General features: G+C 38.1%; 2 protein-coding genes across 2 annotated transcripts in view; both read right to left on the bottom strand.

The window, feature by feature from the left end:
* Positions 1-8840, bottom strand: part of LOC109070110 (chloride intracellular channel protein 4) — a 20917-nt gene extending 12077 nt beyond the window's left edge. The window contains exon 1 of the mRNA XM_042742343.1: positions 8454-8840. Within this exon, the coding sequence (XP_042598277.1) occupies positions 8454-8522 (69 nt within the window). The 5' untranslated portion in view covers positions 8523-8840. The remainder of the gene's footprint in view (positions 1-8453) is intronic.
* Positions 8841-10447: 1607 nt separating this feature from the next.
* LOC109107994 (serine/arginine repetitive matrix protein 1-like) lies at positions 10448-22323 on the bottom strand. Its single transcript, XM_042742337.1, is given in 18 exon segments — positions 10448-11245; positions 12272-12448; positions 12680-12866; positions 12952-13508; positions 13511-13682; positions 13775-13867; positions 14798-14939; positions 15105-15191; positions 15466-15546; positions 15736-15911; positions 16429-16545; positions 16654-16845; positions 17062-17250; positions 17592-17686; positions 17827-17997; positions 21115-21237; positions 21584-21673; positions 22206-22323. Coding segments are annotated over 18 exon segments (2781 nt in total). The 5' UTR covers positions 22227-22323; the 3' UTR covers positions 10448-11134.
* Positions 22324-22426: the final 103 nt, after the last annotated feature.

The following is a 22426-nucleotide window of genomic DNA, read 5'->3' as shown; positions in this document are numbered from 1 at the left end:
TGATTAAATAAAATTAAAAACAATTGTTAAAACAGTTTACAAATGTATATTTCTAAAATAAATTAGTAATATATACACAGACACTATTACACAAAAATGTTTGGGGTTGGTAGGTTTTTTTTTCCAAATGTTTTTGAAAAAAAAAAAAAGATGTTAGATATATTTATTAACAAAAAATACAGTAAAACAGTAATATTGTAAAATATTTATTACATTTATTTATTTATTATGTAAATTAGCTGTTTTCTATTTTAACATATTTTTAAATGTAGTTTATTCCTGATGGCAAAGCTGAATTTTCAATGCCAATACTCCAGTCTTCAGTGATGCATGATCCTTCAAAAATCCTTCTAATATGCTGATGTGGTACTAAAGAAACATTTATTGTTATCAATGTTGAAAACACCTGTGCTGCTTATTTTTTTATTTATTTTTTTGTACATTATAAATTTTTCTGGATTCATTAATTGATGACTTGAATGTTCACAAGAACAGTATTTATTCAAAATAGATGCAACTGTCACTTATTAAACTGAATGCATGATATTTTGTCCAGAGTAACATTTTTTTTTTTAGTTTTTAATGATGGTGTGTATAATATACAAAAATATAGTTATACTAGCCGTTTTAATCCCTATTTATAACACATTTTCACAGCATGGGGTTTGTCTTGAGTATCATCAACATTTCCAGATAAAAACTTTGTCCATCACAATGTTCACTGCTAATACACTTTCAGCTGAACTGTGTCACAATCTCTCTTTCTCAAGCTCAGGTGGAAGCGAAGTGTTTTTAATATACACTGTGACACTGTCAGGGACAGACGAAGGATTTGAACTCCCAAAGGAGAAGCGCAGCTGTCCAGTGGAGACAGTGAGTCATGGTGCAGTAGCTGCTGAGCATGTCACCGTCTCCATCTGATCTGCGGTCTCTGTGAGTGATCTCATCTCTTCCAGCAAAGCTCTGAAGATGTCACAGAGGGCAACTCAATCTGAATGCATGAAGGTGGAGTCTCTCTCACACACACACACCTCAACACTAACAGACACACATTCTCATGGCACAGCACCCACTCCAGCTCTCTCTTTCAGCCCTGCCTTGTTAGGCCACACTGTGAGATTCCCACAGGACAGAGATGCGTGTTGTCTGTGTGTGTGTGTGTGTGTCTGGAGGTGGGGCCAAGGGGAAGTGGCCAGCAGACTAAATTTAGAACTCTAAACAGCCAAACTCTTCGCAATCACAATGTGCTCATTCTCCAGCCCCTGTGAACGAGCTCACCACGATGTTACCTTATATGGAAGAGGGAAGGAGAAAGAGAAAGAATAAGACATACAGACAGAAAGAAGGATATCCCACTTGAAAGAAACATTCATTTTCCAAATGATGCTCACATCAGACAATCTATGATTTCTATGGACCGTATTTAAGATGCAAGCTGGGAATGCCTACAGACGGTCATGCTCTCTGGTGAACTTTCTATTCAAAGAATCCTGAAAAAAATTTCAATATTTTCGCAAAAATATTAAGCAGCATTTTCAAGATAATAATGTTTCCTATGTACCAAATCTGCATATTATAATGATTTCTGAAAGACTATGTGACATGCTATGCCATGCTTTATTTTTACATTTGATTATTCAATTTCTTGCATACTTTTACTATTTGCATTTGTACTTTAATTTTGTAATTCTAAAGTTTTATATATATATATATATGTGTGTTTGTGTGTGTGTGTGTGTATATATATTTTGTGTGTGTGTGTGTGTGTGTGTGTGTGTGTGTGTGTGTTTGTGCGTGTGATTTTCGTTATATTGCCCACCCCTTGTGAGAAAATCACTTACTAAATCTATGCAAATAGGATATAGTCTGTGGTAACCAAAGACATCTTTTATTTATATTGAACTTGAAATATGTCTTTAAAACATGATAAAGAGAGCAGAAAGTACTAACATTTGAAAACACTATTATAGGAAAGCAATTTAGCAAGCAAAAGAAGGGAAGATATTTAGACATTAAAATAAATTGCTGGCATTTGATTCTGCATGTTTCCAGATTCCATGCAGACTAGGGCTGCACGATTATGACAAAACTCATAATTGTCGATTATTCCCTTGAAATTGTAATTACGATTATTAATTACAATTTTCACAATTTACATTGAATGATGTTATACCATTGTTTGTTGCAACTGCATGCCGTATTTTTATATGAAAATAAACAAGCTCTAACATAGTATTAAACACTCTAACATAGTATTAAGCCTCAAATGTCATATATACATCGGATTAATTTCTTCTTTAAATGATAAAAGAAGTAAAAATATGAAGGGTATTATAATATTATACTAAAACTAAAACATCTTAAGCGTGCAGAATAACATTTGAACAATTAATTGCCAATTATTTTGGCATCCATAATTGTAATCGCGATTAGAAATTTTATTAATTGTGCAGCCCTAATGCAGACCTCCTAAGTTTGTGCAAACATTCCCAGAACATTCCTCCTAACACAAAAGCAGACCCCAGACTGATGACTCACAGCCACGCTTCCAGCCTGTCATTGGTCAACGCTCGCACACTCACATCAATGGACACATGCAGAGTCTCGCCTGCACCACTGGTTACACAAAGTTGCACCAGCTGAATAAACAAGTGTTTTTCAAATGAACAAAAAACACGCAGGTCGCTTTGTTCCTGAGACGAGAGCCAATCAGCTGTGATATCTGACAAGACTAAACACATGCAAATCAACAGCAGAATCTAGACAAACCGAGACGAGCATATGGTTACGACGGCCACAGTAAAATCACTCCTGCTAGAAGAACCAAGTCAAATTTGCCTAAATTTAACTTTTAAAATTAAATTCAAATGCTGGCTATGCTACAGATGTCATCGTACAGTGACATTCAATGTCGTGATGGCAATGGCACTTCCACACAATTCCATTTAAGACCTGTGAGGGAATCAGACAGCGCTGAAACGGCTCCATATGCTCCTGAAATCGCACTCATTGGCACATGGCTGCAAAAGGCCGTCACACACAAACAAACTTATCTCATAAGAGACTGTGAGTGTCTCAAAACACTCAAAACAAGAAAAAAAAAGTATAATGAATAAAACACCCATATGTGCAATGATCATCATGTGTAATGATCAATTGATCTATATTATCGATTTCATTTCTCAAAAATTATAGCTGACAATTTACGGAAGATGCAACTTATGATTAACCTAGTTGAAAATAAACCAGCAATTACAGTCACTTCATTTTTGCTTTTTCTGCATTCTAGGGCTGCAGCATTAATTGATATTGACTGTAATTTTACAGATGTAAAAAGATACTATTATTATTAAATACTTTTTTTTAACAGTGAAATATTACAACAATGTTTCATTTTGTATTAATTTATCATTATATAGCCATACTTATTTATAAAACTACAAAAAGTTGGCCAAATTGTGCAGCCTAAATTTGCTTTCCTGATAGCATATAAACTCTTCAAAATTTAAATCAATATATGAATATTTTACATTATTAAATAATTGATATCTCATGTATAATCACAAAGATTCTCATTTAATTTGTGTTGAAGGGAATTCCTGGTAACTAAAGATTTTGCATCAGTTATCTGTCACAAACCTCGTACCTATACAGCACACAGAATGGGCGACTTAAAGGGCCCAACATAAACTTTTCATTGGTTTGTAAATAAAAGACATGCCCACACACAAAACCAATGCAAAAGGACACAATAGAGCTTCAAACAAAAGAATGAAACTTCACCATGATGGCTCACTACTGAGACGACTGCAATGCAGCTTTCTGGTCAGATATGAGCCTTCCATGAGCGCGACTGGCTGAAGGATGAAGAGAGAGAGGGAAGGAGGGGGTGAAAGAGTTCGAGCATGTCTTTTGTCCTTCAGACTGTTCAGTAAGGACAGATTGATTTGACTTGGTGTGACTCCAGAGGCCAAGAATGTGTCCATGTCTGTCTGTTCTAACAATCCTGTATCACTGTGTGAACATGTAAGAACACAAACTTTCTCCAATCTACAGTATAAACAAACACACTGCCTTTTTCTCACAAATCATTTGATGCATTCAAATGTCTGTGTTTATATAAGATCCCATCTTGGCAGCTGATAAAAGACTGAAATGCATATTTAACACTCTGTAATTGGACTGTAAAAAAATAAAAATAAAAATAAAACCTGACCGCTAGTTTGGGTTAAAAATGGAAGCTGTGAGAGATGAAATGACACTCTGAGCTGTGCCATAATCCTTCTCAAACGCAAAAGCTCCTCTCGAGGTTTTGACAGACACATTGCTGTTAACAGCACAATAGGTCTGAGCCTATGAACTCCACATGAATATCAAAAAAGATCAAACTAAATATTTCAAAGGTCAGCATATCCGGTTTTATTGTCAAAGGAACAAACAGTTCCTTTAAAAATTCATGCAAAGCTAAAAAATAAGGCCAAACTGGCCTTGAATTCATAAGCAGTGATTAAACTATAACTCTGCAGTGAACAATCGCTAACATCAGCTTAAACAAAAATCAAACCACAGACAAAACACTGAAGTCATCTGACTCTGCATGCGGCATAAACAATAATTAATCTAAAGAGCCAATGAAAGCAGAGCAAGGGTTACTGTGGTTGCATCATCAGCACCTGGACTGTGTAAAGCACCTGTGTCCTTCTGTAGAGTAAACATTACCACTGTCACATGGTGATCTGGCTCACTTTGCAGAGCTAGTATTGACCCTGTATGCATGTGGAGGTAGAGGATTGGGTAGATCATGAATGATCTACGTATTTTAAAGAAAATGTAAATGACACTTGGCCATGCAAAACTGACACTGCTTGCACCACAATTCTAGCGTGTTATTGGAGGTTACTAAGGTGTTTGGGGTAGTTTTAGCACATTGTTATACAGTTGCTCAATGGTTGCTTACTTGGGCAAATCTCTACAAAAGTCTGGTCCCAAAATATGAATCGGTCCTACCTTTAAAGGATCTTCTTGACCATTTTATAGTCTTCCAAGTGAAAACTATAAATCCTCAAGTTGCATGATCTGAGAGGCCTATAGCATAAATGCTGAATAAACAATTAACATGACATTTAACACCTTGTTTTAATCTCAAACCGCACTATGAGCAATAGTTATAACAATATTTGCTTTTGTAAGCCCTTTTAAATTAGGAATGCACATATAATAAAATTCAAGAATATATAAGAGAATAATAAATGTTGTTCATTATTTTAATTGTTATGGCAGATAAACCAAAAACCTGCAATAAAAAATATTTTAAAAGAACTTTTAAAAAAAACATATTTATTTTAATCTATTTAAAATGTACACACACAATTAAAGGAGTAGTTCACTTCCAGAATGAAAATTTCCTGATAATTTAGTTTACTCATCCCCATGTCATCCAAAATGAACCAAAAACGATCAGTCATTTTCTAAAGAAAATTTTAAGTTATATATGGGATATTTTATATGGGATCGTGTAGAGCCTGTTGGCAACCATTGAAGTCTGTTATATGGAGAAAAGTCCTGGAATGTTTTCCTCAAAACTTTATTTCTTTGCTACTGAAGAAAGAAAGGCATGAGCATCTTGGATGATGTGGGGGTGAGTAAAATAAATTATCAGGAAATTTTCATTCTGGAAGTGAACGACTCCACTATCCAATACTAAATATCCAACAATAAAACATACAAAATATCTAGAATTTACCACACATCTAGATGTTGACTTGAATGGAAGCGTTTTCGTTAAAAAAACAAAATAAGCCTAACATCCGATAAGCATGAGAACTGCAAATCCATGCTCTGTCCAAGGCTTTATTACTGCTGCCTCATACTTTAGAGAAGTCACATCAATTTAAGAGACGCTGATCCCATTAAAGCTCTGAGGCTGATCTCTCAATCTCAAATCCATTAGAGCAAACTGAAGATAAATGGCCAACTAAGAGAAACACAAAAGCTTCTAAACCAGCAAGCACTGATCAGAGTCAGCCACACAAGAAGTGTGTTTGGACCCTTTTTGAAATGCACTGTACAACACACACGCTGCAGTGTGCTTTACTGTGATCAAAGCAAAAATCTGCACATCCACATGGTGAAGATGACCAGCAGGTGCAGCTGTACAGAGGGAGGGAGGAAGGGCTGCATTATCAGCTGCCAGCAGGAGCAAGGTTTGCCTGGTTTCTATGGCAACAAAGGGGCTGGTCCTGCAATGATGTTGTGCAGGAAGAAAAGGTGGAACAAAGATGCATTACATACATGCTGTTAATTATGAATGAGAGAGACATAAAATGACAGAAAGGGAGGGAGAGAGAGAGGGGTCAACATTATCTTTCTGCTGCAGCATGTGTGCGTTTTCAAACACATAAAATGAAACTCTCTTTACCCAGGTGCCATAGAAACAAAACACACACAGTGTAAGTGTCACTGCAGCACATCTGATATCAGCAGACTCTGAATAAGAGTGACCTAAGGTCTCTCTGCATGCCATTCCACATCAAAGCCACAACAGCAGGAGAATTGTTTTACTGCTCATCATGCACTAATTTTTGATGATGATTCCCTATGTAAAGATCAGGCAACACTGCTGTGTGGTCAAGCTGAATCTAAAAATATAACACCAGCAATAAAAGACAATCATTTCTAGACTATCCTATTCATATCTCAGCATCACATGAGATCAGTATCACTGAGGATTACAGCATGTTACCACAAAAATATCATGCACTTCATACAGCGTGACATCACAGCAAGACACTGCAAAATACTCCTAAAAATGGCAACAGGATGAAGACTTTATTGTAAAAACCCTATGAAATACAAATTAGAGTTTTGTGCATGTTTTGCATTAGCTAGAAGCCATCTAAATGTTAGATGCTAAACCCAAAGCTCAAATACAGTACAGTAGAAATAAATAAAAAAAATACAGTAAAATAAATGCAATACAGTAAAGAAAACTGCACTCCTTAGATTCCCTGGGGTCTTTAACAATCAATCTGTTAGAAACAAAAGCCCATACTTAAAATGTTTTGTAGGGTCACTTCCAAAAAGAGCTGACCTATACATGTGCCTTCTAACATGACAAACTGCTGTAATGTTCATTGAATTATTAATTACAGTCCATTTAATACAGCAGGGGCATCCTTTAATTAAAGCCTCGGGAATCATATACGCCTGGTCAGCGTTTTCACGTCTGAGATCCAAAGTCCTCTGAGCTTTAATGCACCAGTAGTTTAGTAACCATACTGGTTAGAGAGGAGAGCTTGTTGCACGCTTCTAAACAGATCTCAGCCTCCAAATATCCACTGCTGGGAGCCCCCTCCTCTTTCTGTAACTCCCACCCCTCCTCCACTTCCCTTCTCACCCTCCTTTCAGTCTTTCAGGAGTTTTCCCGCTCTGCCGGGCAGAAGGCCTTTGGAGGGAGAGAAAAGGAAAGAAAGAGGACAGCAGGGTTCCAGAAGTGGAGAGGAATTCAAATAATTCCAGTTTGATTACTCAAAGATCCAAGGGTGGAGCGGATTCCTTCGCTTCAGTTTATATTGGAAATGACGAAGAGTTTAGCCTTAAGAAGCAAACCAACCAGAAATAGATCCCAACACCATCTCTGGTTACAATAAACAGACCGATTCCTGTGTGGAGTTAAAATATGAACCTCTGTTATGAAGGCAAAACAATGCTGTAGTAGATAAAGAAAAGGCGATTTCATCCATTCAAAGTGTATTAAATACAATGTCCTTTCTTAACAGACATAACTCTAGCAGAGCACATTCGAGCTCTTTTGGCTTTGTTCGATGCAAGTGTGTGACTCTGTATCCTCGAGCGGACAGACTTCCTGCGGTCGGGATTGGGAACTGCAGATGTACATTGTTGTCGGTTTTCCATGCAAACCCGCGTGCTTTGTGCATTTGGCTGAGGGAGTAAACGCTTTTACCTTTATTTTTGTTACATGCAATCATAAAAATCTAAAAGGAGCAGCACATAGACAGATATTGGGTGATATTGAGAAAACGCCTCCACCCATCTGACATTCACATGGACATAGTGTCATCATCATTCACTCTTACTGTAAAACACAACGGATGGATCGTATCTCTGACATTGTTTTAGACATATTGAGGTGGACTGTGAATTGTTTACTTATCAAGAGAAAACAGAATTGTGACTCAAATTACAACAGAAGCTATAGTTAGTGTGAACGTTTAGGACTGACAGACTCGGTCACCATTCACTTTCATCACATCTTTTTAACATATATTGAAAGCATAAGGTGACAGAGTGTATCGTCTTCTCTAAAATATCGTTTGTATTCACAAACGAACATTATTCGTAGAGGTTTGTATGAGTATATGATGACAAAATGTTCATTTTTGAGTCTCTTTAATCTTTACTCCACTGATTGGAGTTTTTAGTCGGGCTCTTACCTTCACAAAAAGCTCGATGACGGGTTCGTTATCCCCCTTTACACCGTTCTGAGGTACCGAGAGAGACATCCCCAACTTTTGCCTTGAGACTCGTTCGCAACAACAAACCTCGATTTCTTCACCTTGGCACAAAAAGTTTTCCTTTCACGCCTCCCTCTTTCTCGAACCGAGTTTCTCGAGCACAAATATCACTCTGTGGTTTTTCCAAGCGCAACCGAAACACAGAGAGTCCGTTCAAATAAATTTAAAAAATGCCCTTTTCTTTCCACGAGGTCCCGCTGCCTAGACACACATCACTGAAAAACCCTACAGAGTCCGCTACGTCTCCTCCTCCGCTGCGCTCTCAGGATGGCGACGGAAAGGGGGAGAAGCAACTGGAGTATTTGAGGCGATGTCATGCGCAGAGTGAACGGAACGGGCGCGCGCAGAATCAGTATAGGACCATCCCGCGTGCACTAGAGAGCTAGCGCTTCCCCAAGTGTTTTATAACACTGCTAATTTGGATTGTAAAGTTATTTGACTTGCATTATAAGGACAATACGAGTCATGTTGTACGGCTACTGAAAAAGCGTGTTAGAGCACAAAGAAGTCAATCAGTTTCAGTAAGCGAGTTTACCCATAAATATATTTAGGCCTACCCCTAAAGAGATATATTTATCCATAAATAAATAATTTGGTTAAAATTATTATTTTGAGTGCTTTAATTCAAGTGATTCGAATCTTGTGTTCCCCGGTCCATTAGTTATATTTTCTGTAAGTTAACATCATACCAGTAGGTGGCGACAAATGACGTTATCATTGCGTAATTGAGAAATACACTCAATTACTAAATTCACTCAAAAGTATCCTTATTAATTAAAAATCTAACAATTAAGCAAATCTCCCACTACGGCGTTCTGTCGATTAGTGATACCCTGTCAGATTTTGCTACTTCCCATTGAAACAGTAGGTAGTACAATTCAACAACAAAAAATGAAACCGGTCAATTTATGGTTTATTAATGTCAACACCTACCCTCACAGTAATGCAAACACAGTAATTGTTGTTCAGCATAAGAAAAATTATGCAATATTGATGTGCCTGGGTAAGATAAATTGTCAGGACACTGGCATGTCTGTTGAACATGGCATTGCCTCTTATAAGTAATTGCCAAAATCAACCTGCATTCAATTATAAATACAGAACAAAAGAAACAACAACATGCTACAGATCATAACATAAGATGCAGCGTAAATATAAAACTAGTATTAGTTCTGGATTAAACTTGTGGTTATCTGAGAAACCCAAAAACGTGGTTGGTAAAATAGCTGAGTTTTAAATAATTGTTCTTTTAAACCGAAAAAAGTTAGACTACTCAAACATACACTGTGAGGGTAATTTCAGTTCCTTGCAGAATCCCCAAAATTAAAAAAAAAAAATTAAAAAATTGTTAAGTGCTTTTTTTTATGTTATTTGTTTTTTTATTTGATCTTCCAGCACAATGCATAGAGAAGCACAGCTGAACCCGAAACAAAGCTCTCCATCACTTAGTCTGATCTCTAGGGACAGCCATAAAGACAGACCTCAACGTTTATCTCTTAAACACCTATGTATTCCCACAGCTGCCTGTGGCCAATTAGGAAGCAGGTGGCACTATAGAACAACAACAGGGCATAAACATTGTTGCCTTGGGCTGTTTTTGCAGATCAGTCCACGTTAACCGCACTACACAATAAGAACTCACTGAGCTTTCATTTGTAGCTACTGAAGATTTGTCACCAAGTGTTGCCAAGGTGACGACACAAGATAACACATATACAGCAGTTGATTATCATGTGTCATCACCAGACCTGGAACACCACAGGCTTTCCACAGAACCTTCTAGACCACATTAGACTAGAAAACATATGTAAAACAGCCTTGTATGCATCTCAAACAGAATGTATGTGATGCTCTCATACTGGCATGTTGCAGATGTAAACATGCAATTTAAAGAAAAGTATTTGAGACAACAATATTTTCTTCATTTTAATGTGACTTTGTTCAAAGCCAGAAATTACTGCAGGGTTCAACAATTTCAAACACAACTTAGGTTACAAAAAAATATAAAGCAAAAAATAAAGGATGAAAACAGACTTTACTGATTTGTTCTCATGTGCACAGTACAGCTCGAGCACTGCCACAATGCTCAGGTAAACAGAGAGAGCAGCCTGCTGGATCAGCTCTCTGGGTGTTTTGGTTTATGGATCATGCACACAAGAGGACAAACACGCTGGGGTCTGCTGTCCACAAACAAAACTCTCGTAAAAAGTCCTGCTGAAGTAAAGAGAGAATTCATAGGCTAACTTGTACATTATTAACTCAGAACTGCAAATAAGCTTTTCAATATGTTTCATCATGACCATAAAAGCAACACAGGAATGGGGGGGGGGGTAAAAAAGGGGTTTGTTTTTCGGATAAAGTTGTCAACAGTATTTAAGGGTGGAAAATAGGGCAGAATCTGATGAAGAAATTTCAGCTGCTCAATCATTTCCATATCATAAAACTCCCCAGCAATAAACATGCCAAAAAAAATCCAAACTAACAAAAGTCTAGGGTGAATTTTAACAATTTGTACATTCTAAAGCTGAACCAACATCAAACATTTAAAATGCAGAGAGTGGAAGAGAAAGAGGGAAATGTGGGGTGTGACAGATATTTCCTCAGGACTGGGATGATGGGGACATCTGGGCCTTCCTCATTGAGCGAAGAGCTTTCTCACGTAGTTGCTTCTCCAGATCATCCAAACTGTCTTCTACTTCACTCTCTGATTCCTTCAGGAAAGGTAGCATTAATTATGTCTGACTCAGGGATAATAATGTTTCACAATATAGACACTATGTAAAATCTTCTCTCTGAGAGAAGTCCTCGTTAAAGTTGCAGTCAAACGTCTCCAGTCCATATACACTACCATTCAAAGTTTTAGGGAAAGCAAAAAAAAAAAAAAATTGCTTTATTCAACAGGAATGCATTCAAATTTATCAAAAGTGTAAGACATTTCTAAATGTTTAAAAAGATTTCTGTAGCATTTTGCAACCATTTCAAATTAGGGCTGGGCGATATATCGAACGATTTGATCATGTGCATGTAGTCAGTAAATCTGGTTCCGTGATTACCGCTAAATCGCCATCACCTGCTTTCAAATGGAGCGGCATTTAATAGACAGAACCGTAGATCACTGACAAGGTACGCAATATTGCGTTCATTATCGAAGCGATTCATCTGGGATAATGAACGCGATATTGCGTAGCTTGTCAGTGATCTACGGTTCTGTCTATTAAATGCCGCTCCATTTGAAAGCAGGTGATGGCGATTTAGCGGTAATCGAGGAACCAGATTTACTGACTAGATGCGCATGATCAAATCGTTAGATATATCGCCCAGCCCTATTTCAAATAAATGCTGTTCTTTCTAAATTTCTGCAAAGAACTGTGAAAAAGTATCAGTTTCCAAAAACATTAAACAGAATTGTTTTCAACATTGACTGGAAATGTTTCTTGAGCACCAATTTGACATATTAGAATGATTTCTGAATCATGTGACACTGAAGACTGAAGTAACAGCCACTGAAAATTTAGCTTTGCCATTACAGGAATAAATTACACTACAGTATTTTTTTTATCAAGTAAACGCAGCCTTGGTGAGCATAAGAGACTTTTAAAAAATAAACAAAACCCCCAAAATATATGAATGGTAGTGTATTAAAAAAATATGGTAAACACAGAGACGCATTTATATTACTGGAGAAACCAGACTATTTTATATTGACTGTTTATACAGCTTTAAAAGTGTAACTTCACCTTTTTCTGATCAGAATCTGGCTCTGCTTCCTGTCCGTGTCCTCCTGCCGCCCCTCCACTCTTTTCTTCTCCACTCTTCTCCTTTTTCTGTTTCTTATGCTTCTTGTGTTTCTTCTCTTTCTTGTGTTTCTTTTCTTTCTTCTTTTTCTTCTTCTTACTACCTTCTGCATCTGAGTTCTAGAGAACCAACAAAAAAATCATTTTGACTTCAAGCAAAACCATACCATATAAAAAGCAGCAACATCATAAGCATTACAGTGATTTTAATACTGTTTTTAATTTTTTTGTTATTGGATTTGCTTTATTCAGCTGGATCGATTGGATTGAAAAAAAAAAATATATTTTTTGAGGAGCTCTGTGGTCTAGAGGTCTAGGGGACGTGAGACTTTTTGGGCAGGTGTGACGTACCTTGTTAGGTGATGGGCTCGGGGAGACGCTGCTGTTCTTTTTGGCAGGTGGAGGTGGAGAACGGCTAGCAGAGCGAGAAGGTGAGACAGAAGCAGGCCGCTTTTGAGCCGTTGGAGCAGGAGGAGGAGGAGAAGCAGATGGTGAACGTGAAACCTGCCTCCTTACTGGCTGGGGGCTCTGAGAACCTCTAGAAATTGAAAGGAATACATAGTCATTCAGAGATCATCACATCTGTGTTACAAAGATAGAAAGGGCACTACAGAAAAACGTACCTCTGAGATTTGCGTGGCTCTGGTGTGCGGGAGACCCTGCGAATGGGTCTGGTGCTATGAGACGGGGACGTCTGACGTCTTTGTCTCTGTGGGGATGAACCAGAGGGGCCATATCGGGCTGGAGGACTGGAAGAAACTCGAGTGCTGTGGGGAGAAGAACGAGTATCTCTGCCTCGGGCTGCAGGGGGACTTCTGCGGTGGCGAGGTGGGGGTGAAGCAGAAGAGGGCGGAGTACGTCTTTTTCCTGGACTACTGCCACGACTCCGTTTTGGGGATCGAGAGGGGTGACGTTTGGCCACAGGAGAGGGCGACCCTCTACGCTTGGCCACGGGTGAGGGAGATCCTCTGCGTTTAGCAACAGGTGAAGGAGACCCTCTATGCTTAGCAATGGGTGAGGGAGACGCTCTGCGTTTGGACAGAGATGAAGGAGAACCTCTACGTTTAGTTAGAATTGGGGGTTGGGACACTCTGTGTTTTTGGACAGGTGTGGGGGAGACTCTGTGTTTTTTGAAAGGTGTGGGGGAGAATCTATGTTTTTTGAAAGGTGTGGGGGAGACGCTCTCCTTTTGGACAAAGGTGAAGGAGAGCCTCTACGCTTGGACACAGGAGAGGGAGACCTTCTGCGCTTGGGCGGAGACCCTGATGAGCGTCTCTTTTGAGCTGGGGGAGGGGAGGGACTGTATCTGCGCTGGATAGGGGGAGTGAAGCGCCGGTGAGGTGGAGATGGAGATCTGAGACAGGAAGGACAGGAGAAAGGGATGAAGAATGAGTCAGTCAAAGAGTCTTCACAACCACAAACCACAGAAACTTAGTTGGACTTTACCTGCGTCTTGGGGGAGGAGACGGTGACCTGCGGCGGCGAACAGGAGAAGGTGAACGATGTCTGCGGCCTGCAGGTGATGGAGAACGTCTCTTTCTGGAAGAAGAGAGAAAGGGAGTCTAAACTCAGTGTTCCACAGTAATGAATCTTGTAGTTAAGAGTGAACAACAGGGCTGGGCATGGATTGTGATTCACAAGGTCAAATTTGATTCAATTTAATTCAGTTCAGTTAAAGCCTCAGATTTAAGTTCACAAGTCTTATAATTCAACCAATGTACTCACATGTCAATCCAAACCCATATAACTTTCCTTTATATTCAAAACACAAAATATGTTTAACGAAATCTAAGCAAACCAGTGAGGTTTCTCACATATGATGCAAGCATGTTTGGGCTTCTGCAAAAAACAAAGAGGTTTGTTCATGTGTGACAAGCAAATCATGGATTACTTTTACAAGCTCTTCAAAGCTGTCAAACATTTTGGGTGAACAGACTTTCAATTGAGCCACACAAATCAGGTTTTACTAAAAATATTTTCAGTCATGTTTTTTTTTTTTTTTTTTTAAATAAATGAGTCTGGAACAACATTAGGGTGAGTAACGACAGAATTGACATCTTTAAATGGACTGGTTCCATAGAGTTAGTCAGAGTAGACTGGTTGCACTGCATAATTTTGATTCCCTAAAAAGAACTAGTTTCATTTCATAGTCATTTGTTCATAAAACTGCACTGCTCGTGCTGTATGTTTATAGTAAGAATTCCAACTCAGTAGAAAGATGCAGTTTCCTGCCATTATTTTTTTTTTAACTTAGCCCTTTTTTTATCACATTCAATCTGAATTAAAAAACATTGGCACTAAGTAAGCTTCTACAGGAATCAATAGCAACTAAAATCCAAGCAATTAATCTGAAATATCAATTTATTATCCTAAAGTGAACAAAACATCTGAGTAGTGACCTCAGGAGGTTAACCTCCTTACATTTTCAAATGAAAATGTAAAGTAAATGCAAATATTGTTGATTTTCACCTTGGGGATCCATCTCTGTGCCTTCTCCGTGGCGATGCAGGTGAATGGCTCCGCCGCCTTCTGATTTCTCCATTCCTGGTACCTGCCCCCCTATTCTGCCTCCTCGGACCTTCGTCTTCAGAAGAAGAGGATGAACCAGAGTCTGTAAGCAAACCAACATGGTTATCAGTACTAAATCGAACATCTACTAGCATAAATGATTAACCAACATGATTAATTATTGCAAGCACAGGTGTGAGAGGAAGAAAGCGAGAGAAGGGAAGTGAGGACAAACGAGTGTGATGGAGCCTAAAAAAACTGTGGTAACCTGAAGAGGACTGCTGATTCTGTCTGCGATACTGACGTCGCTGCTGGACAGAATCTGCTGTTGACCCTTTGCCCACCTTCTCCTCCTCTGAAATGCAAAGCAGTGCAGTCCTTCAGTGCCCAAGAAACAGCCATGTGCCCACCATCACACACCCATGATGTGCAAAAACAGTGACACACACACACAAACCCATAACATGCAGCCTCCCCTCATCTTTTTAATAAACAGAAGAGACTCATGAAACATGAGCAGCAGAATCCGTAACATCAGTTCATCATGTTATTTCAACCCAATCTGCAAGTCTTTTCACATAAACCTTTCTGACAGTCACACAAATCCATGTTGAAGAACCAAATCTCACCGGACTCTGATCCATCCGACCGCCTGGGTTTAGGAGAAGGAGAGCGAGAGTCATTTCTTCCACCAGGCCTGTGCTTCACAGCTGAAATTTATAGATGTATTATAGTCAGAATCATTTAACGGCATAATATCCTACAAGCAACATAGCATTTATGAGGAACCATTTCTTTTTTATACAAAGAATCAACTATAATCTGAAGAAAATTTATTTTAAAATCACATTTAAGTAATTTCAAATTGCAAATAACGAGACTGAGTTTAAGGATGCAACCTGAAGGGCTGGTGTCTGGTCCTGAAGGACTATGACCTCTTCTTCTGGAAGGGCTGGAGGGGTCAGAACGACGTGGAAGTTTTCTGGGCGGGGTAGCTGACCCACGTTTCCCTGCTCTCTTATGGGGTGACCGAGAAGAGGAACTACCAGAGGAGGACCGGGAGCGAGAGCGCCGCCTGGTGGACAAACAAGTTCAGGTAAACACCAAAGTTGGCCTAACTTAAATTTAAATTCATGTGAAGACAGACTGTACCTAGTAATAAAGTTGAAAGCATGAGAACATTTACAGTGTGGCTTTACAAAACTGTACAAAAGTTTAAATATTTTGCTTACCCAACATGGATTTATTTTATCAAAAATATTATGAAATGTTATGTTATGAAACAATTACAATTTTAAAATAAATTTTCATTTATATATTTTGAAATGTAATTTATTCCTGTGATGGAAAATCTTAATTTTCAGCATCCATTACTCCAATATTCAGTGTCATATGCTGTGCTGCTTAATATTTTTGTGGAAAACTGTGATCATTTTTTCAAGATTCTTTGTTTAATAGAAAGTCCAAAAGAACAGCATTTATTTAAAATATAAATTTTGTAACACTATAGTAAGTCGTAATTGTCAATTTAATGCATTCTAGGTGATTAAAAGTATTTATTTCTATTTAAAAACAAACAAAAACAGACTGACCTGTGGACAGGTGAACGGCTACGTCTATGCCTAGAGGGTGGTTGCCGTCTAGGAGGGCTCCTACGTCTCGGAGAGATTCGCCTCCTGGGACTAGTTCTGCGACGCGGGGAGAACGACCTAGAGGCAGAGACATTAGCTTAAATCCTAGTTCAATCACATTAGCAGGTAAACAAAAGGATCTAGGAAAACAAATCACATGGCTTCACCAACAGACACAAGACTTACCTAGAGCGGGATCGAGGTCGTCTACGAGAGCGGGGTGAACGAGAGCGTTGATGTGGGCGATCTCTACGTCCATCCTTCTCTCTGTCCCTGTCTCTGGGTTTGGGCCTGTCTTCTGATTTGGACGTTTTATCTGGAGATGACTCTTTCACAGCCTCAGACACTGAGTCCGGTTTCATGTCACTCACAAGATCACTGACAGGTAGAACGGGGAAAAAAAGTGTCAGTCTAAAAAATTCATCCTGCAGAAAGGTAATTTTATGCACTATTTCAGTAAAATAAAGTCACTCAAGATGGAACTTGCCCAAATTAACATTTTAGATTTATATGCAAAGTCCTTTTTTGTCAAAGGCAGCTTGAAGGACTAATATATTAGGTGGCCGTAGTGCAATGTCAGGACTCCACAGTTACCTAGTAGAGGAAGCCTCCTGAACGAGTGGCTCTGGTTTGGAGCTCTCTGATTGGTCCGGTTCTTGCTTTGGTTCTTCTTTATGATTGGGTGGACTAGAAGGCGGCGAGGCAGCCGGGCTCGGTTTTCGGCGAGGAGATCGAGAAGGACTGGACTTACGGTCACGCTTCACAGGCGAGCGGGACTTCCTCCTGGGAACAAAAGTGAATCAAGAAAAAAAAAAAAACAGCAGTTAAGCACAATGCCAATTTACAATATTATCCATTATTTACACCGACAATTTATTAAAGTCACTGTAAAAATGAAAATTGAGTTTTTGTTATTTTGCAATTTTTTTTTTTTATAGAATACTGCATTTTATTACAGATGATTTATCTGTGTGCATTTTTTTTAATTCATTTGTTCTCGTAATCTTTAATAAAAGCTTATAACAGGTTGCAACAATTAGAATTGTTGTTAATTCCAGATGGACAAAATCAAGTCCCAACCAAGTTTCATGCTGACTGACAGCAAAATGAAATCCAAAACCAACCTTTTAGGGCTTTTTGACTGAGCTCTTTCTTTGCTCTCCTTCTCTCTTTTATCTTCATCTATTTTTTTCAGAGAGGCAATTTTCTCCTGTTCAATCTGAATATTAAAGAGAAGAAAAACTGTTAAACACTCAACCTGATGAGTTTACAAACATGTCGTACACATACAATCATATAAACTTAATCACAGTCCAACCAATAAAACAGTGATGCGAGTTTACAACTTCTCTACATCACCTGTCTCTGTTTGATCTCCTCTTTCTTCTGCTCCAGGAAGGCAGACGGGATACCAGCGATGTTCTCCTGGGCGCTTAGTAACAGCGGCCAGAGGTCCTTCATGAACTCCCGAGCATTTTTCCCATTCAGAAACCCGGTCAGATTAATCTGCATCATCTTCCCATCAGGATTCTGCAACACAAACAGCAGGGAGGAAGAGAGAGGGGAGGAAACCAAGCAGTTAATACTGACACAGAACCAGAGTGCTGATCTCTGAATGTCTACCTATACCTTCCCTTCCTGAACACAAGTAAACTGCTGCTGTTCAACAAGAGCCCAGTACCTGTGGGCCTCAAAAATGTCTCTAAAACCAACAGCCACAGCTGAATGTAATTTTTTTACTAATAAACCAATTGTATAAAAGCAACAAAAAACACTTATAAAATGAATAAACTGCCTTTGAGCATGCATTACAAGTTTACATGTTATCATCTGAACTGAGATGTATCCTCCCAGTTCACACCCCCTCGTCAAGGAGCAATAAGACCCTCCCAAACCACTAGTGCTGTCTCTTCCTGTGCATTATCAAACTCCTGAGAGATAGAAACATTACAGTCCACAAACAGAGTGCATCAAAACCCCACAAAGCAAGAACAGTCCAGTTGTCTTCAGTGTGAGTGGCGCAGGCTCTGTGGGCTGGGTGGGGGCGGAGAAAGGCGCTCCATTGGCTGGCCTCCGCCTCACTACTGCATCACACTCAATCACCTTGAGTTTAATGCTATATCATTTATCTAAATTGCAAGAGACGAACAAGCAATAATGAGTACACAAGGCATAGAAAACGCTTTATTTACAACAATTGAAGAGGAAAATAAACCTATGAGATCCATGTGCTAAGACAGGTCTGCTGAATCATGCTCCTGAAGATGTACACCACACCAGTGTTTAGTCATAAGAATAAAGTTGGACCTAAATTTTGCAATAAAGTAGATCTCCAAGAGCAGGACTGAGCACCCGGTGTACTAAAATTAGTTAAACGAATGTTTCTGGTTCAATACAGGTAAAGCTCCAATGACAGCATTTGTAGAATAACCAAAGTATTTTTAACGCCAAGGACCCAAAATTATGATTCGCTATTCAATATTTTTATTCATATGCACCCATTTAGACTGTGATTATTAAAGAGAAGCTTTTTTTTTATTTATTTTATTTAATTACCATTACTTATAATTAATTAAAAAATAAAAAAATAAAAGAAAGATTAAAAATATATATATAAAAAAAATGTTTTTTTATTTCTAACCAGTATGAAATAAAAACAGAAGAGGAACATTTTTAATTTCTTTCAAATTTTTCTATAGCAGTTTTCACAAATTTTATATATTTTTTAGTAAACCCTAGAACATACATATTCAATTAATTAAACATGATTAATTTTTATTTTAATTTGTGATTCTATAAGATGCAAAATTCTAAATGTTTTTCTTAAAAAAAAAAATCTGACATAATTAAAGGGATACTCCACCCCAAAATGAAATTGTCATTAATCACTTACCCCCATGTTGTTCCAAACCCGTAAAAGCTCTGTTCGTCTTCGGAACACAATTTAAGATATTTTGGATGAAAACCAGGAGTCCTGTGACTGTCCCATAGACTGACAAGTAAATAACAGTGTCAAGGTCCATAAAAGGTATGAAAGTCATCTTCAGAATACTCCATCTGCCATCAGACGTGCAATCGGTGTTATATAGAGCCATGGGAACACTTTTTGTAAGGAAAGAAAAAAAAATTAAAACTTTATTCAACAATTCCTTTGTGAACAGTCTCCTCTGTGTCTCTCCATTACACTGTGTGCTGCGTATCCTCTTCTGTATCATCCGCGCCCTAAGGATGCGCGGTTTCTACGTGTATTTAGCTTTGATTTGAAAGAAAAATTTCTTTATTTTTGTTTTATTCACTTACAAAAAGTGTTTGCAACCAGATTGCACGTCTGATGGCAGATGGAGTATTCTGATGACGACTTTCATACCTTTTATGGACCTTGACACTTATTTTCTTGGCAGTCTATGGGACAATCACAGGCCTCCGGTTTTCATCCAAACTATCTTAAATTGTGTTCCGAAGACGAACAGAGCTTTTACGGGTTTGGAACGACATGGGGGTAAATGATTAATGACAAAAATTTCATTTTGGGGTGAAGTATCCCTTTAAATAACTTTAATTTATTTTTTGGTTGTTGTATGAGTTTAGTGATATTATTTCACAAATGCTGCTGATCAAACTTATCCTGTACTGATCCTGAAGCATTCCTTTAAGATATTGTATGGCTATGCCATTCCAAAAACTGAAAGCACCTCTTTAGATCTGAAAATAAGGAAAAACTTTTATGTATCATTAATAGGAGCAAATACCTCTCTGGAATCCAATCGAAAGCTTCCTGAAAATCAAATCTTTAGAGCTTTAAACACTGACTAATAAACAGAGCTTAGCTAAACTAATGAAAATGCAAAATGTCACGTCTCTCGTTGTTTTTTTGTTTCATATTGCGCAAATGCACAAACATACAAGAAACCAATGTATTGTTTTACAACTGATAGTGGAGCTATTCACCGAGACTGAGGATAACACATATTGACGAATACATTTTATTTAAATAAAATAGGCATCTTACACCAATGTCATAATCAGCTATCATCTCACATGCAATGTTATGTTTTTCGTTTTTATCTTTAATGGTTGTATGTCATATTCAAAAATGGTAATCAGGCCTTTGTGTTTAAGATGTACTGCTAAACTTTCACTCTGAAACAGAAAGGCACAAATGATAAAGCTGAAATGACTCTACCACTGGCACAATATCAAGCCCTGCTTATAACTCACCTCAAAAAATAAAGCTCATCATCAAGGGAGAGTTGGATTCAGAGAGACTTTGGGCTCAGGTGAGATTTAATTAGGAGTTGGTGCTATACTTCAGATGCAAGGAATAAGATCCATATTGGTTCAGGCCTTTTAAATCATAAATCACATCAACATTAGAACATTGCTGTTCAGAAGGAACGGTGTCACAAATCATATCTTCAGAGAGAGAGAATATCATTTTACCCGCTTTTCTGTCTTTTTAAAAGCAGAGAGACACTTAAAGACTGTGATGTTAGATGTTTTCTGCTGTTACATCTACGCATGGCAAATGTTTCAAATAACTGTCAGCAGTCATTCACTGAACTTCAAACCTTCTTCTCATCCTCCCAAAGAACAAAACACATCTAATATATAACTGCAGCACGTGGGAAGAGCAGAGTGGCCGTCTACCTTTTCCTCCAGCTGGTTGAAGACAAATTCGATGACGACATCATCCTCAAAGCCAAGGATCTCCGTCACTCGCTGGGTTATCCAGGGCTTCACCACTTCCAGGTTGACCTTGGTCATATCCACCTAATAACGAATCAGAAAAAAAATCTTGAAACAAACAAACACAGGATTTTCCATATATTCTGGTAACTTATAGGTCAACCTTAATTAGGTTTCAAAAAAGGATTTGAGTTCACATGTTCCTTCAAAAACTATTATTATAAATTCTGAGAAGAGTTGTGCTACTTAAAATTATATTCAGAAACTGTGATACTTTTTCTAGAATTTCTTCTAGGAACATTTGATGAATGCTGAACTTACAATTTATTGTAAATCTAGGGAACCACAATATGCAATATGTTAATGGTAACAAGGTATTATGAACACGCTTGCAAAAAAAGAAAACAAACATGTTTTCCATTTTTTTCACCTTCTTCTCCAGACATTCTGCAAACTTGAGTTGCTTCAACAGCTTCTTGTGTTTGTTGCTGAAGCGGTTATCCTGCTCCGCACTGGTGCCCTGAAACAACAAGAATTCACGATTAAAACACAATATATAATATAACTTCATATTTTCTGTATCTGAAGTGAATATACAATGTGGAGTATGAGGGTGAAAATAAACTGAATTATTTCACAGTTTGAATATGATATTAACATGTATACAAACACACGCATGATTACGCAGCTCGCTATCGTATCAGAAAAGCGTGGTATTTGTCCGTCTGGGTCTCGGTTACAGTCTGCATTTTAATTTAACTACGCTAAGCAGAGCACAGCTGACTGTATAATGTTACAGTGGATTTTATCTGTAAGAATAAGGGCGATGATATGAAATTAAACGCGCTGGATTCCTTAAATGTGTTGTTCCTGTTTAATCTGTTGAGTATTTTCTGGTTCTCTCACGCAGCCGCCATTACAGCCACACTTCAATGAACACACCAAATACAGCCTTAAAATAACCAACTAATCAACCAACTGACTAATAACACATGCAAAACAACATATTCGACCTTTATAGTACGAGAGTTATAACAGGATTCAAGACTTACGCGGAAAAACCCCGCGTCCATTTCTATCGTGTGTCAATATGGCACGATGTCCCACAGTCCACTGCGCCGGGGCAGCTTTTACCTCACTTCCGGTGTCTGATCGGGTTTTTTTTTTTTAATTTAGTGTCATAATGTTTTCTAATACGGTGACTTTATCATGAAAATGAGATATCAAACACGAATTTTATTTCATGTTATTTTTGTTAGTGTTTATTATTTGA

The sequence above is a fragment of the Cyprinus carpio genome, chromosome B17 (assembly GCF_018340385.1).
Source record: "Cyprinus carpio isolate SPL01 chromosome B17, ASM1834038v1, whole genome shotgun sequence".
In the NCBI taxonomy this organism is placed as follows: domain Eukaryota; kingdom Metazoa; phylum Chordata; class Actinopteri; order Cypriniformes; family Cyprinidae; genus Cyprinus; species Cyprinus carpio.
Note: the sequence above shows the minus strand (reverse complement) of the source record. Positions and strands in the feature narration are given on the sequence as shown.